Raw genomic sequence first — 14,986 nt, forward strand, 5'->3', positions numbered from 1 at the left:
ATAAAATAATATATATATTTCTTCCAATATTAAAAATCACTTCTATTTGAAGAAGCGTAGTCTTGGGATTGTCAGGACCAAATAACATATTAGAACCCATATATTTAAAAAATAACTTGTATACATAAAAGCCATGTTCGGAATCGCGCTAGGCGTGAGTCGGGCGGTCGGTCTGGGCCTAGCGAGTTGGAGAAAAATCGGAGATTAATCGGAGATTAATCGGGGATTAATTTTTAATGAATATTCAATTTTCTGATAAATTATAGATATGAATATGTGATTTCCGTTTCTGGTATTGATATTATCTATGGCAAAGTGGTTTCTGAAGCTTAAATATAAGTGACAGTTCGCGAGTTCGATACCTGTCTCCGTTTTTTGCTATTTTTTTTTGTTTTTTTCATTAATGGCATAGTTGTAAATTTAATCATCTTCTTCCCAATATGTTTTAGGGTTTCGCAAACTTAATTGCAGAGCCGCCACAGCTTTGTTCCACCGATTTCTTCCGTTTCTTTTGTGTTTTTCTTGATGTTTATACTTAATACTTATAGATTTAACATCTAGAACTCGATTATAAGCTCAAAACCTCAAAAACTTAATTTTTTTTTGACGACTCCGAGTTATTGGCCGAACAAGACGAAATCGCCTCGCTCAACCTCCGCCTAGCGTTTCCCCGCCGCTTAATCGGGCGGTGCGGCCGCGTTTTAGAACCTGGCATAAAAGTATATACATTAAAGTAAGAACGTAAATCAAAAGCAATATATTTTGTTTATTACAATCATGTTTTTGGTAAATAAATCAAAACAATCATTTTATTTATATTGTGTGATATATAATCAAATTTCAATGATATTGACATAAATATTTATATATATGTATATATATATTTAAATATAAAAACATTTATTATTGACACTTCGTACTCATATGATTTTATTAACATTTGTATATTTATTTGTATATTTGATGTAACAAAAATTTAAACCGTTAATCATAAAACTTTTAATGTGTGATTTTTTTAATACAAATTTCAAAATTAAAGTATTAAGATCTCAATAATTTTTCAATACAAATTTTGAAATTAACATATTTTTATATTTTTATATAGTATATAATTTAATTTAAATGATATTAGACACAAATTGATATTGAATTGCCATCATTTGCAAATTATTTGGAAGATATTAAGACCCTCAGAGAAAGTTTCATAAGATCACAGATCATCTATGTACCAATGACGCAAAACTCAAAGGCAGATAGTCTAGCACACAGTGTTAGGAAGTAACCGTCTTTCGTCGTTCACATGGATCAAGATCTCCTGGTGTGGTTCACAGAGTCAGTATGAGTTTGTAGTTGATGACAAATTTTTTTTATTATGAATATCTATTAATGAGACCTTATATTCATACGATTTATGATCATTTGTATCTTGCTTGAACAACAAAAAATTAAACCATTGATCACAAAATAATCAATGTGAGATTTTTACCATTTTTACTAATTTATAGTCATTTAAAAAAACAAAATATAACTTATAAAAAAATTCTAAATTTTTTAATTATATGTTTAATGTGATTTTTTAATAATATATTTTTTTTTTTTAAAAAGAGAATACCAAAATTGTTATCAAATATGCAGTATTCATAATCATTAATTGTCATATATATGTTAATCATATCAGATAATTCCGTAGATTTTATTTAAGGAAAGAATTGAGAATATTCTTTTGTATATTACTAATCAATTTGATAGTTAGTTTAATAAAAAAATATAACATAAATTAATATGGACCAACTTATTTTCTAAGGATTCTAAGAATAATCCTAGTGATGACACGTGACTACAAAAACATGTTGTAATGCTTCAGGATTAATACATAGGGGACTGAAGCAACATTATTTTAAAGGGTGCGAAATTTGGTGGACCCAACCACATGTTATCAATCAATATCAACTAGATTTTGATCCGCGCAACCGCGCGGGTGTTTGTTTTTACTTTTCTTATACATAAATTATTATTTTTAAACATTAGTGATATTTTTTTTAACATTAATCATATACTTAAATGTTTATATAACTATTTCAAATATAATAATTTTATAATTTACATGTTATAATTAATCATTTGGTTAAAACCGTATGTATTTTCACTTCTTATTATATATTTATCTTATTGTATTTGCATTTACTTATTAAGCAAATTATTATATTCATGAGAAAACATATTTGAAGATTATTTTGTATTTAATTTATGCTAAATTCTGACCCGTGTTTCAAAGCTGTATTTCTTTTTACTAATATTTTTTATACTTATTCATTTTAGGTAATATATTATTGTATATACAAAAGTCTAAGATATGTTAATTTTTAGACATGTATTATAAGGTTTGTTAATTTTAAGCCGTTCTATCATCATATTATATTTTTAAAATAAATAATTTATATTTACGAAAATAAAATTTATAAATTTATCAATTGAATATACTTTTATCATATTTATTTAAGTATAATAATTATATTTTAACATGATCATGACTATAAAGTGGGTAAAATACGATATAATTTATTTATTTTTCATTTTATAAACGATAACTTAAAATATATTAAATTATTGTTAAAATACTTTTACACAGATTTATTAGAATTTTTAAATATAATATATAAATATATATTATATTTAAAATGAAAATATATTATGATTAAAGTAGTTACAAAGATTTTATATTATAAGCTTTAAAGAAATACATGTTAATTTTTATACATGTATTATATATTTTGCTTAATCCATCTTACCAACATATTAGATTTTATTTTTGAACATAAATATTTTATACTTATGAAAATAAAATTTATAAATTTAATACAATTTTATTATACTTAGCTCAATATAATAATTTTCCTTTAATATGATTGATTATGATTATATAATATATAAAATATTACAAAATTTTTTATTTTTTATTTTATAAATGATTACTGAATTTATTAATGTATAATAATATTTCAAACTAATTTCGAAATTAATGAAAAATATTTAAATATAATTTCGAAAATGAAGATCTTGTAAAAATCTTTTAAAACAGATTTGTTAGATTTTTAAAATAAATATATTTATATTTTAAATAAAAAGATATCAAAAGATATTATGATTAAAGTATTTTAAAGATTCTATGTATTATTATTTTTAATAAAATACATTTAATAAGATTTCAAAGTGATGGCCAAATAAAAAAAAATCACACATGAAAGAAGTCATGACTTCTCTTTTAATATATAAGATTTGTAAGAAGCGGTATGTTTTTCATTTTTGACAAAAACACAACAACAAAGCGATTCAGTTTTTGTGAAGAAAATTTGTAATTTACTTTGAACAATAAACTACTAGTATTTAGAATTTGAATAGTGACGGGTTAACTGTAAAATAAGCAGTGCATAATAAAAGTGCGGTAAAGTGTAGCTGTCGTTCATGTGTTATGTGGGATAAATGCGGTTTTGATAGAATAAGCGGTACAAAAGAATGTTAGGAGAAAAATATTTTTGCTGTTTTGCTAGTTAAATATTAAAACTAAGATGATTTTTCATTCAAATTTAAAAAAACCAAGATTTGGTATTGAACCATGTCACCGGTTTTAACGAGTTTGACTCTTTGTGATTAATTTTTTTGGCTTAACTCAAATACAGTTAATCAATTTGTATGGTTTATATAATCAGTTCTTATAATTTCAAATTCTAAATGTATTTTGTATATAATTTTGAATATTTTTTTTATAAATTTCCTAAAATATTCTTCACTATTTATCATTGTTAATATTTTTTAAAAGCACAACTTTATAAAACCGCACTTAAAACATTCATACTGTACTAAATACTAGTGGTTTTACTGTTCACCATAAATTACAATTTTTCTTCAAAAAAATGTACTGTATTGTTGTCGCATTTTTGTCAGAAAAAATGAAACATGTACCGTCTTTTACAAATTGGTTTTGATTAATAACATGTAGTCAGAGTTTACCAAAATATGTACCGCTTTAAAAATAACGTTGCTTCTATTCATATATTTAGTGTACTATGAATGTTTTTATATAGATGTTTATTAAAATGATAAATAATAAAGATTATTTCAGGAAATTTGAAAAACTATTAAAAAAAAAATTAAAAATTTCAAATTATAAAAATTAATTCTACAAGTCATCAATTTGATTAATTTTATTAGAGTTAGGACTAAAAATTGATCAAAAAGCTAGTTAATTAGTTAAAACCATTGACATGATTCAACACCAAAAATCAATTTTAAAAATTTGAGTAAAAAAATAAAAAAATTGAAAAAACATTTCACATAGCAAAACTGCAAAATATTTTTTTTTCCAATCAAACATTATTTCGTACCGCTTAGTTTTTTTCTCTAATTTATATATTTTAAGGTTTATAATTTGTAAATTTTATTTTCAATGCATCAAAATAAAAATTTCATGTATTTATATCGGATGAGAAATTCTATATTATATGAAAAAAATCACAAAAACATTACAAAATATTTGAAAATTAATAATATTTATATTGGTAGTTTAATAATGTGAAATCTTTTTGTCTACCAAATTTTTATTAGTTGGAAAAAAAGATAGACATTACAATTGGTAGAAATTTAACCATTTACAATTTAATATTTATAAAGCCTAAATCAGCTCACTCAAATTTGTTAAAGGAGAAAACTCAAAAATGCAATATTGTGTGATACATATGGTTTATGAACTTAAGGTGTCGTTGGTGTCTCAGACCGCTTTGAACTCCGCCACCAAGTTTATCCAACCGGCGATGATTTTTTTTCAACAGATACGATGCAAATCTCTTAGATTGAAGCTTGGTAGCTCGTAACGAGCTCCTCCTCTATCTATCCTCTTCAATGGAAGCTTCACCGTTGACCTAACATTAGGTTCACTAGAATCGATATGACAATAAAATATTAATCTTACAAAAAGAACAGATAAAAGCAGTAATAGAACAAAAGGAGTGTTGCTCAAAAAATAAAGAATAAGAGAAGATAAAATTTACAAACAAAGTTATCATAAAATATCTGAATAAATAAAACAAAAACTAATCCGATTTTGAAAAGATACAAAATCAGAACTTTTTTCATCCAAATCACGTATGAATCGAAAAAAGAAAACGACCAAAACCTATATAAACATCTCTAATTTAAAAAGGAAAAGGTTCTGATTTTTAAATAAAACACATATAAAATCACATCATGAGTAATTTCAATGAACTCAAAATCACATACTCTCTCTCTCTCTAAATTATACGCAAGAGAAAATAGAGAGAACTACGCATTAATAAGTTTTATCTCACATTTTCGGTTCTGTTTTTTTTTTTGGGAACTAAGTTTGTAGCTTAGTTTATAACATTGGTAAAAAAGAGAGTAATTGCACGCTTTGTCTATGTTTCAAACATTATTTAGGTGGATGGTCATAGCAAAGAAACAAATTGTATTGTTTCTGTTTTAAGCCAAGATTACCCCTGTAACGATCTCTTTGACATCTGGTTTTGTTTTTTTTTTGTTCTTTTTTTCTTTTTTTCTTACTCTATTATTTATAAACCGACATGGGATTAAGAGGGATTGAACGCAAGTTATGTTTCAACTATCCTGTATCATATCCTTTAATGTGTAATCTTTTATGTATGAATAGTTAAGTTATCCGTATAAAGTATTATAGTGCTCATATAAAAAAAATTAGAGTTTTAAATTTCTATTTGGGTTTAGGGTTTATAGTTTAGAATAGGGGGTGTCAAAATGAGCTACAGCTCATGAGCTGGTTCAGATCGGCTTGTTTTTCCATGAGCAAAATCTCTATATTTTAAGTTCATTTAATAAATGAGTTTAATGATCGAGCTTAAATTAGATCACGAGTTATATGAACAATTTTTAATGAACAAGAGCTGGTTCACGAGCAAGTTCATTTTTATACTTACAATTATATATAGTATATTATATTTGGATAACTTCTATATTTTATGTAAAAAAATATAATTTCTATATTAATCATATTTATCTTCTAAAATTAAAATGTCAAACCAAATCTTCTTAAAAGATAACTTCTATATTAATCGTATTTATCTTCTAAAATTAAAACGTAAAACATACATATAAGTAATATGGAAATTAAACTTTTAAAATTTATTTATAATTTTTTCGAAGAAAGAAAAAAGAAACTATAATGTTTATGAATTATCAAAATCTTCTATATAAACCCACGTTAACCCTATCATCTCTCTCACAAACTTTGTTGATCCCAAATTTGACATACGTCTCTCTCGGTTTTGCTTATCGTAATTCAGAACTCATGGTAAATTATGATTAATAGTTTTGGATCATTGGTTTTGCTTTAATTTAATTTATATTAGGTGTTTTTTTGTCATGTGTTGGTTTTTTTTAGTATTTAATATTTATGTTTTGAATTTTTTAATATTTAAATTTTGAACAATATTATAGAAGTTATTTTTATCACTATTTTATTTTATAATTATTTTTATTTAGATCACGAGTTAGCTCATTTAGCTCATGATCTAGATGATCTGAGTTCGAGTTTACATATTGAAGCTCATATAATAAATGAGCTGAGCTGAGTTAGCTCATGAAAGAGCCGAGCTCACTATGAGTTGAACTGAGCTGAGCGAGTTAACTCATTTTGACACCCATAATTTAGAATATAGAGTTTTTATTTGGGTTTTGGGTTTAGAATTTTTATTAGGATTTAGTGTTTAGAATTTTTTTTGGATTTAGAGTTTAAAATTTAGAGTTTCTATTTGGGTTTAGGGTTTAGAATTTAAAGTTTTTATTTGGATTTAGGGTTTAGAATTTATAGTTTTTATTTGGATTTAGAATTTAGAATTTAGGATTTAGAATTTAGAGTTTCTATTTGAATTTTGGGTTTAGATTTTTTATTTAAGGTTTTGGACTATTACTATATCCTTTTAATCAATTTGATTATATTATTTATGTTTAACCAAAAAGCATAACCGGTTTTACACATTGTGAACACACATTATGTGTACTGATTGTGGCCTGGAACCAACTTTGTGGTGATTCCACACTGAGTAATGTGTCGAAATAAAGCTACTCCCACTTTCAAATCAGATGATTTCAGCTTATCGTGTTAGGACATATGACAATTTCCTAGATTCTAATCAAACCAAATGACTCGTTCGTAGGAGTTTTGATGAAGTTATCCCACTTTCAATTCAGTTGTTTCCAGCTTACCGTGTTTGGATATATGACAATTTCTTAGATTCTAATCAAACCACAATGAAAATTTAAATAATAAGGAACTCTTAAATTGAAAATTTACTGACGTAAAATTATAAACACTTACATTCATATGATTTTAATTTGAATATATATATCGATTTTTAATAGGGACTTGCTTTCGTTGTTTTATCCATATAGCTAATTTATTTTTTTTGCATCGTTGCCTAAATAACTTTTGTTTCATAGTTTCTACCCGAATGAGTCTAAAAAAAAAACATATTTAAACTTCAACTTCACATATTTGAAGTTCAAGTATTTAAAGTTCAAATATGTATCATCTCACACTTTCTGTTATGTATTTTTGGAGCTAAGTTTGTAGCTTAGTTTATAACATAATCCATGTTTCTATTGAAAATGGAATCATATGATTAAAATCTAATTTGGTAAAATGCTCAAAAACTACGCAATGTATAGTGTATTTTAAGTCGGGTGGATTTAGCCGATGAGAATGTTTTTTTTAGATGAATGATAACATAAAGCTTCCTATGACGTTCTTGACCATAACAAATTATCTTATTTTTCTATATATTAAAAAAAAAAACTACTTATCACATTTGTGTAAAATTTCAGTATATTGCTAAAATTTGAAATCTATGTAAATTAATTATGACGTGGTTCGGTGTTACATGACTCGTCTTCTTCGCTCGCTCCTTCTCTCCCCGACGAAGAAACAAATCTTAGCTTAGCACCGCCGCGAGAGCGAATTCGTGTGGCTGGGTATCGATTCCGATTCTTGTCGGATCTAGTGTCTCCCTTTGTTCGTCCAGATCTCATCCGCGATGGAGGCGATCGATGAGTTGTCTCAGCTTTCGGATTCGATGAGACAAGCGGCGGCGCTGCTCGCTGACGAAGATCCCGACGAGAGCTCTTCTTCTTCTAGGCGCCCGGCTACTTCTCTCAACGTGGTTGCCCTAGGGAATGTGGTTGGTTTCCTCTTTCTCCTTTTTCTTCTCTTCGATGCGCTTGTGTTTAGTGGATCTAGATGAGATGTTCCCAAAAACTACGAGTTTGGTTTTGATTCTGTAAGAATCAATGTGTTTGATATTTGTAACTATGCGAAATTCACTTCCACAATGTGTATGAGCTTTGCTTGTCAGATCAGTTGAACTCTCTATTATTTAAAACACACAGAAATAGGAGAATATATTGCTCTTTATAAGGGTTAAGTTTTTTGCTTTGTTTGCTGGAACAGGGAGCTGGGAAGTCTGCAGTTTTGAATAGCCTAATTGGACATCCAGTTCTGGTAAGTTGTGTATTGTGTGTGTGGCAGTTTGTTTACTTCTCTCTATAGTGATACATTCTACATATTACGATGGACAGCCGACGGGTGAGAATGGTGCTACACGGGCTCCTATAATCATTGACCTGAGCAGGGAGGAATCACTGAGCAGCAAGGCTATTATCTTGCAAATTGACAATAAATCTCAACAAGTTTCTGCAAGTAAGGCTCCCTATTTGCATTTTTTGATATGATTTGTAAAGCTTTTTCTGCATGTAGGAAGGATACAGTGCGTTGGATTATTATTTATGTAATCTTTTTCCGTTTCTTTTGTATGGCTGTATTCTAGGTGCCCTAAGACATTCTCTACAGGATAGGCTTAGCAAAGGAGCCACAGGGAGGGGTCGTGATGAAATATACCTTAAACTTCGTACAAGCACTGCTCCGCCATTGAAACTGATTGATTTGCCTGGTCTGGATCAGAGAATTGTTGATGATTCAATGGTAAGATTATGAACTGCATGATGCCTTTGTCATTCCCTTAGTCAACCTCTCAATCATACACATTTTCAACATTTTTTTATTCGATATTCTGGCTGAAAGAGCAACATAGATTCATTTTCATATTTTTCTCGTCGTTGTGTAATTTGTTTATTTATTCTTTTGGCAAGATTGGTGAACATGCACAGCACAATGATGCCATACTGTTGGTTGTTGTGCCTGCTAGCCAGGCGTCTGAGATTTCTTCCTCTCGAGCCCTGAAGATAGCGAAGGAGTATGATTCAGACAGTGAGTACATTAAAATTTTCATCATAGAGACCCTTCATTTTATTTTTGAAGTCCTGCGGTTACCCTTTACTATATTTGGATTAAACCACTGGATTTTCAAAAATGTATTAAACAAAAAATATTCACATATTTCCCTGTTTATAGGCACTAGGACCGTAGGAATTATCAGCAAAATTGACCAGGCAGCAGAGAACCCAAAAGCGCTTGCAGCAGTTCAGGCTCTTCTTTCAAACCAGGGGCCTCCAAAAACAACTGATATTCCATGGGTTGCACTTATTGGTCAATCTGTAGCAATTGCATCAGCGCAGTCTGGAGGCAGTGAGAACTCTTTAGAAACTGCTTGGCGTGCGGAGAGTGAAAGCCTCAAATCCATTTTGACTGGTGCTCCACAAAGCAAACTTGGCAGAATTGCCTTGGTGGACACCCTTGCTAGCCAGATTCGTAGCAGAATGAAGCTCAGGCTACCAAATATCTTGTCTGGGTATTTCTCTGTCCATATGTTTGCTTTAAGATGTCATATTTGCAAATGAAAATGGATTGTTTCTTCTGCATATTTTCGGTACTTGTACTTTAGATGAGACTTGCAATATGCTGCATGAAAGCCTACCCGTTTTTTTAATCTTTGAAGTGGAAATCAATCTTTAGGCTTAGTTACTTGGACTTTCAAGTTCCCATCCTCAGTAACGCACTTCTCATGATATGTACTACAAAGCTTTATCCCAATATGTGATGACTGGTCGATGCTTATCCTCTGTGAATCTGATATGTTTCTTTCATCTCCCATGTGGTTACTGTCTTTTTATTTATTTATGGATGATTGTTCAGGGACATGGTTTTGGTTCTTATGAAAATTCTGAACATTCAAATTTTTTTCTTACATGCACAGACTGCAGGGTAAGTCTCAAATAGTGCAGGACGAATTATCAAGGCTTGGTGAACAACTGGTTAGCAGTGCTGAAGGTACAAGGGCTATAGCTTTGGAGCTTTGCCGTGAGTTTGAGGACAAATTTCTTCTCCACTTGGCTGGTGGTGAAGTGAGTATTTTCCTGCATAAGCTGAACAATACTTTAGTCTGGAAATTTTGAATAAGAGCATATCACCCTCATTGCCTAGTAAAATATCACTGAACAGCTTTTTCGTTGTTCTACTTGTAACGGAAAAGGGCTAGTGCTATTTTAATGTATAGGATAAAAATTCCGGAAGTTTGCCAATTAATGAAACTAATATTGGTTGTACCTGCTCTAAGTTTCACTGAGCAAGTTTTTGAATTGCATATCTTGTTATTGTGCCTTTCGTGCTGAAGCCACTTTTGGAGCTAGGTAAATTATATTTTTAACAAAATTTTGGTATAGGGAAGTGGTTGGAAAGTTGTTGCAAGTTTTGAAGGAAATTTCCCCAACCGTATCAAGCAGCTTCCATTGGATAGATACTTTGACTTGAATAATGTTAAAAGGGTAGGTTTCAGCATTTCTCTTGTACCAAATCTTATGAACAAGTAAACAATTTAAAATGGGAATTTGACAGATTGATTTTCTAACCGTTTCAGATTGTACTAGAAGCAGATGGTTATCAACCTTATCTTATATCTCCGGAGAAAGGGTTGAGATCGTTGATAAAGATTGTTCTTGAGTTGGCTAAGGACCCAGCACGACTATGCGTTGATGAGGTGTGTCCATGTTAGTATTTATAGTTTATATGGTGTTCTTCCTCTAACTTGAGCTGCATAGGATTGAAATGCTAAAATTACTAGGTACGAAATATTGGCAATGGCTTGTTACACTTACACATGGTCTGTTCAACAGATTACTATAATATTTTAATTTTCACGATCTGGATTTATTGGAGTCCTACTCAATCTTATTTTCAATATTGTCACATTTCATTTTTATTCTGAAGGTTCTTTTTTCATAACTGGTTTCTTACCTTCTGAACTTTTGATTAGGTTCACCGAGTGCTTGTTGATATAGTTTCGGCTTCCGCTAATGCCACACCTGGTCTTGGGAGATATCCTCCTTTTAAGAGAGAGGTAATAGTGCTCTTTCACTGCTCTTTAAGTAGCCTTTTTCATCTTCATAATAGCTGTTACTTTTATTAATATGATCATGAACCAGGTTGTAGCTATAGCAAGTGCCGCACTTGATGGATTCAAGAATGAAGCTAAGAAGATGGTAGTTGCGCTAGTTGATATGGAGCGTGCGTTCGTACCACCTCAGCACTTCATCCGTCTCGTACAAAGAAGGTAACATCAGCTTGCCTGCCTTTGCTTTTCGCTTCTGGCTTTATCATATCGATCTTATTGATCATTATTTTAATTTATTTCTTTAATTGTACGATAGTTTAAACATGTCAAATGGATCTACTTTTGTGGGTGTCACTACAGTTACATATTCACCTTTCTTAGTAGTCCGATAGCTGCAGCATTTTGTCGCACAAGTCCTGAATTTATCATACACCATTAACAAGCTGTATTATTCTCATTTATGATGCATATTCACTATCACCTGGTTGTACCGTTTACTATCGTTATCAGAATGGAAAGGCAGCGTCGCGAGGACGAGCTTAAAGGGCGTTCATCTAGAAAGGGACAAGATGCAGAGCAATCTCTCTTAAACAGGGTTTGCTTTTATCTCAAAATGGATCTGGTTTCACTCACTGGATAGTGCTTTCAAACATTTGTTTCTGCTTGTAAACCAGGCATCTAGTCCTCAGCCAGAGGGGTCATCAACTGGTGGTAGCTTGAAATCATTGAAAGACAAATTTCTTCCGCAAGATAAAGATAAAGACAAAGACAAAGAAACGCCAGAGGTCTCTGGTCTAAAGACTGCTGGACCTGAGGGGGAGATAACAGCAGGTCTTTATTCTATTATAATTCTGTACAGTGGCTGCCTAACGAAGTTCTTTATGCTCCCACCTTGCATTTACTGCTGCTAAGCTCTCTGTCAGTTCAATTGCGTGATTTTTTGGTCTTTTCTATATCCTATCTGCCAGTTAAACTTTGGAGTGATGTAGGATCTGCTTTTCTTGAAATTACTTGTTGATAAAACACCAGCTTCGAAGCTTTTCTTTCTGTCATTTTGTCTTCTTCTTGCCTGCGTCTTTACTTGAACTAGTGTGTGATGCACTTTAATGTGTTTAGCTTGTTATAAAAACCTGCTACCAAGGTCTCCAACTTTATTTTTATTCTGTTGCGCAGGGTACCTGTTGAAGAAAAGTGCAAAGACAAATGGCTGGAGTAGGCGATGGTTTGTTCTGAATGAAAAGACTGGAAAGGTTAGCGTTTATCACAAATATCCTTCATGACTAATTCAAATATCTGCAAAAGAGAAAGATGTGTGCGTTTTAACTGTTATAGGAACAGTATATCATCCCTTACACTGAAAACCTTTTCATAACGTTACTGCTGATGAGAAAATTTAGATGCTCCATAATTAACATTTTGCTTTCTTTACTAGAACATTTTTATGATTGTTGCTGAAGAGATCTGCCTTTGCATTTACCTTTCTTCAGCTTGGTTATACGAAAAAGCAAGAAGAAAGGAACTTCCGTGGCACTGTAACTTTAGAGGTATCATTCTCTTGCAGTACCTACTTCTCGTTGGCCGAAGATATATCTACAGTTAAAAGATTAATAATACGATTTCATATTTTACGGTGCTCTTCCACCTGGTGAGGAATGATGGTTACCTGTAACTATGAAGTTTACTCCTTAGAACGTTTAACTACGGTTACAGCTTATTAGAAAACCGAGATGCTTCATAAATAACGTTTAGCTTTTGCAGTGTTATTAAGGTACACAATACTCACATGTTTTTTTGTGTCCCATGAAACTCTGTTAATATGCTCAGGAATGCAGTATTGAAGAAATTTCTGATGATGATGGAGAAAAATCAAAGAGCTCGAAAGATAAGAAATCAAATGGACCTGATTCAAAAGGACCAGGCCTTGTATTTAAGATAACCTGCAGGGTTCCATATAAGACTGTACTTAAAGGTATGTCAAGCTATTATAAACCTTAGCTGCTTGACCCTCTTTTTGTGCTGTTGTGTGTAAGCAAGTCTTAAAAATCTCTTGTGCTGCAGCTCACAATGCGCTGGTTCTGAAGGCCGAGAGCATGGTTGATAAGAATGAATGGATTAACAAGCTGCAAAAGGTTATCCAAGCCCGAGGAGGCCAAGTAGGTGGCGCTTCCATGAGGCAAAGTTTTTCAGAAGGTTCACTTGTAAGTGACACAGAGAAACTATTTCGCTTGTTCAGTGAATTTTTCTTATCCATTTCCCTTAAGAAGTTAAAATCTTTACAATATGTTGGTTAGCTGGTCTTAATCATGTACCAAGATCATGATGATAAAGCTTTGTTGTAAATCTCCTATATGGCTTGAAATTGATGTCTTTGAGGGTTATCCATTTTACTGGTAGATATTTGGTTTATCATTTAGTTTCCACTACATGGTAGTAAATTACGGTTATGCTTAGGTTGTCTGCTTTTCTTTGCTTGTTCAGGATAAGATGGTAAGGAAACCGGTTGACCCTGAAGAAGAATTGCGGTGGATGTCCCAAGAAGTACGAGGTTACGTTGAAGCTGTTTTAAACAGCCTTGCCGCGAATGTTCCAAAGGTGGACTAATTTGTATTCTCGTGAATTCTTTAGTTTCCATCTCGCTTTCTACTATTACTTCATTACTTAAAACCCATCCGACAACAGGCCGTTGTTCTTTGTCAAGTGGAGAAATCAAAGGAAGACATGCTGAATCAGCTCTACAGTTCTATCAGGTTACATATCTTTTTATCCCAATATATACAGTATTGTAACTCAAATCGGCTCTGATGTGATGTGGTACTTATTTGTCTACTCCTACATTGAGCTGCAGCGCGATAGGTAATGAGAGGATTGAATCGTTGATTCAAGAGGACCAAAACGTCAAAAGAAAAAGAGACCGTTACGAGAAGCAGTCATCTCTTCTTTCAAAGCTCACGAGACAGCTTAGCATTCACGATAACCGAGCAGCTGCTGCTTCAAGCTGGTCTGACAGCGGCACTGGTATAAATATATATATGAATGAATACATATCTGCTCTCTTTCAAATAATGTGCGTATATCTAACCGAAAACTAAATTAATTTTCTTGTGTTATATTTATTTGCAGAAAGCAGCCCGAAAACCAATGGAGGGTCTACGGGGGAGGATTGGATGAATGCGTTTAATGCTGCTGCTAGTGGACAGGACTCATTGAAGAGGTATGGATCTGGTGGTCATAGCCGACGGTACAGTGATCCAGCTCAGAATGGTGAGGATGATTCTTCTGGATCTGGTGGGAGCAACCGTCGTACCACACCAAACAGGCTCCCACCGGCACCTCCACAGTCTGGTGGGTCATCTTACAGGTATTAGTATAACCTGTTTAATTTTACAAATTTGTTATTGGAGAAACCATGAACACATTTTGTTTTCCTTTTTGGGATTTGTCCCATTTCTGGTCTAGTTTTTTACTTATGTATTAATTGGTTTGTTTTCTTTGAAACAACGATTATGATATGATATGATGATGATGTACTTGCGTGTGCTTATATATAAATATATTATTAGAGATACACAAATAATGACTTTCGTCTCATTTGGTCAAATCTTTTTGTTTTTTTCTTCGGTAGATGAATGTTTTTAGCATTTATTATTTGGGAGTGTAAA

At 31.5% G+C, this 14,986-nt stretch overlaps 1 protein-coding gene across 1 annotated transcript; it reads left to right on the plus strand.

The window, feature by feature from the left end:
• Nucleotides 1-7,889: 7,889 nt before the first annotated feature.
• On the plus strand, nt 7,890-14,921 carry LOC103829143 (dynamin-2B). The gene is made up of 21 exons (XM_009104812.3): nt 7,890-8,222; nt 8,492-8,542; nt 8,620-8,740; nt 8,868-9,022; nt 9,190-9,307; nt 9,452-9,788; nt 10,194-10,341; nt 10,660-10,761; nt 10,854-10,973; nt 11,250-11,333; nt 11,419-11,546; nt 11,838-11,922; nt 12,002-12,158; nt 12,501-12,577; nt 12,815-12,871; nt 13,152-13,296; nt 13,386-13,525; nt 13,806-13,919; nt 14,007-14,074; nt 14,173-14,342; nt 14,448-14,921. The coding sequence occupies exons 1-21, from the start codon at nt 8,079-8,081 to the stop codon at nt 14,690-14,692; spliced, it is 2,766 nt and encodes a 921-aa protein (XP_009103060.2). The 5' UTR covers nt 7,890-8,078; the 3' UTR covers nt 14,693-14,921.
• The last annotated feature ends 65 nt before the right edge of the window (nt 14,922-14,986 follow it).

Source organism: Brassica rapa, chromosome A01 (genome assembly GCF_000309985.2).
Source record: "Brassica rapa cultivar Chiifu-401-42 chromosome A01, CAAS_Brap_v3.01, whole genome shotgun sequence".
NCBI classification, from domain to species: Eukaryota; Viridiplantae; Streptophyta; class Magnoliopsida; order Brassicales; family Brassicaceae; genus Brassica; species Brassica rapa.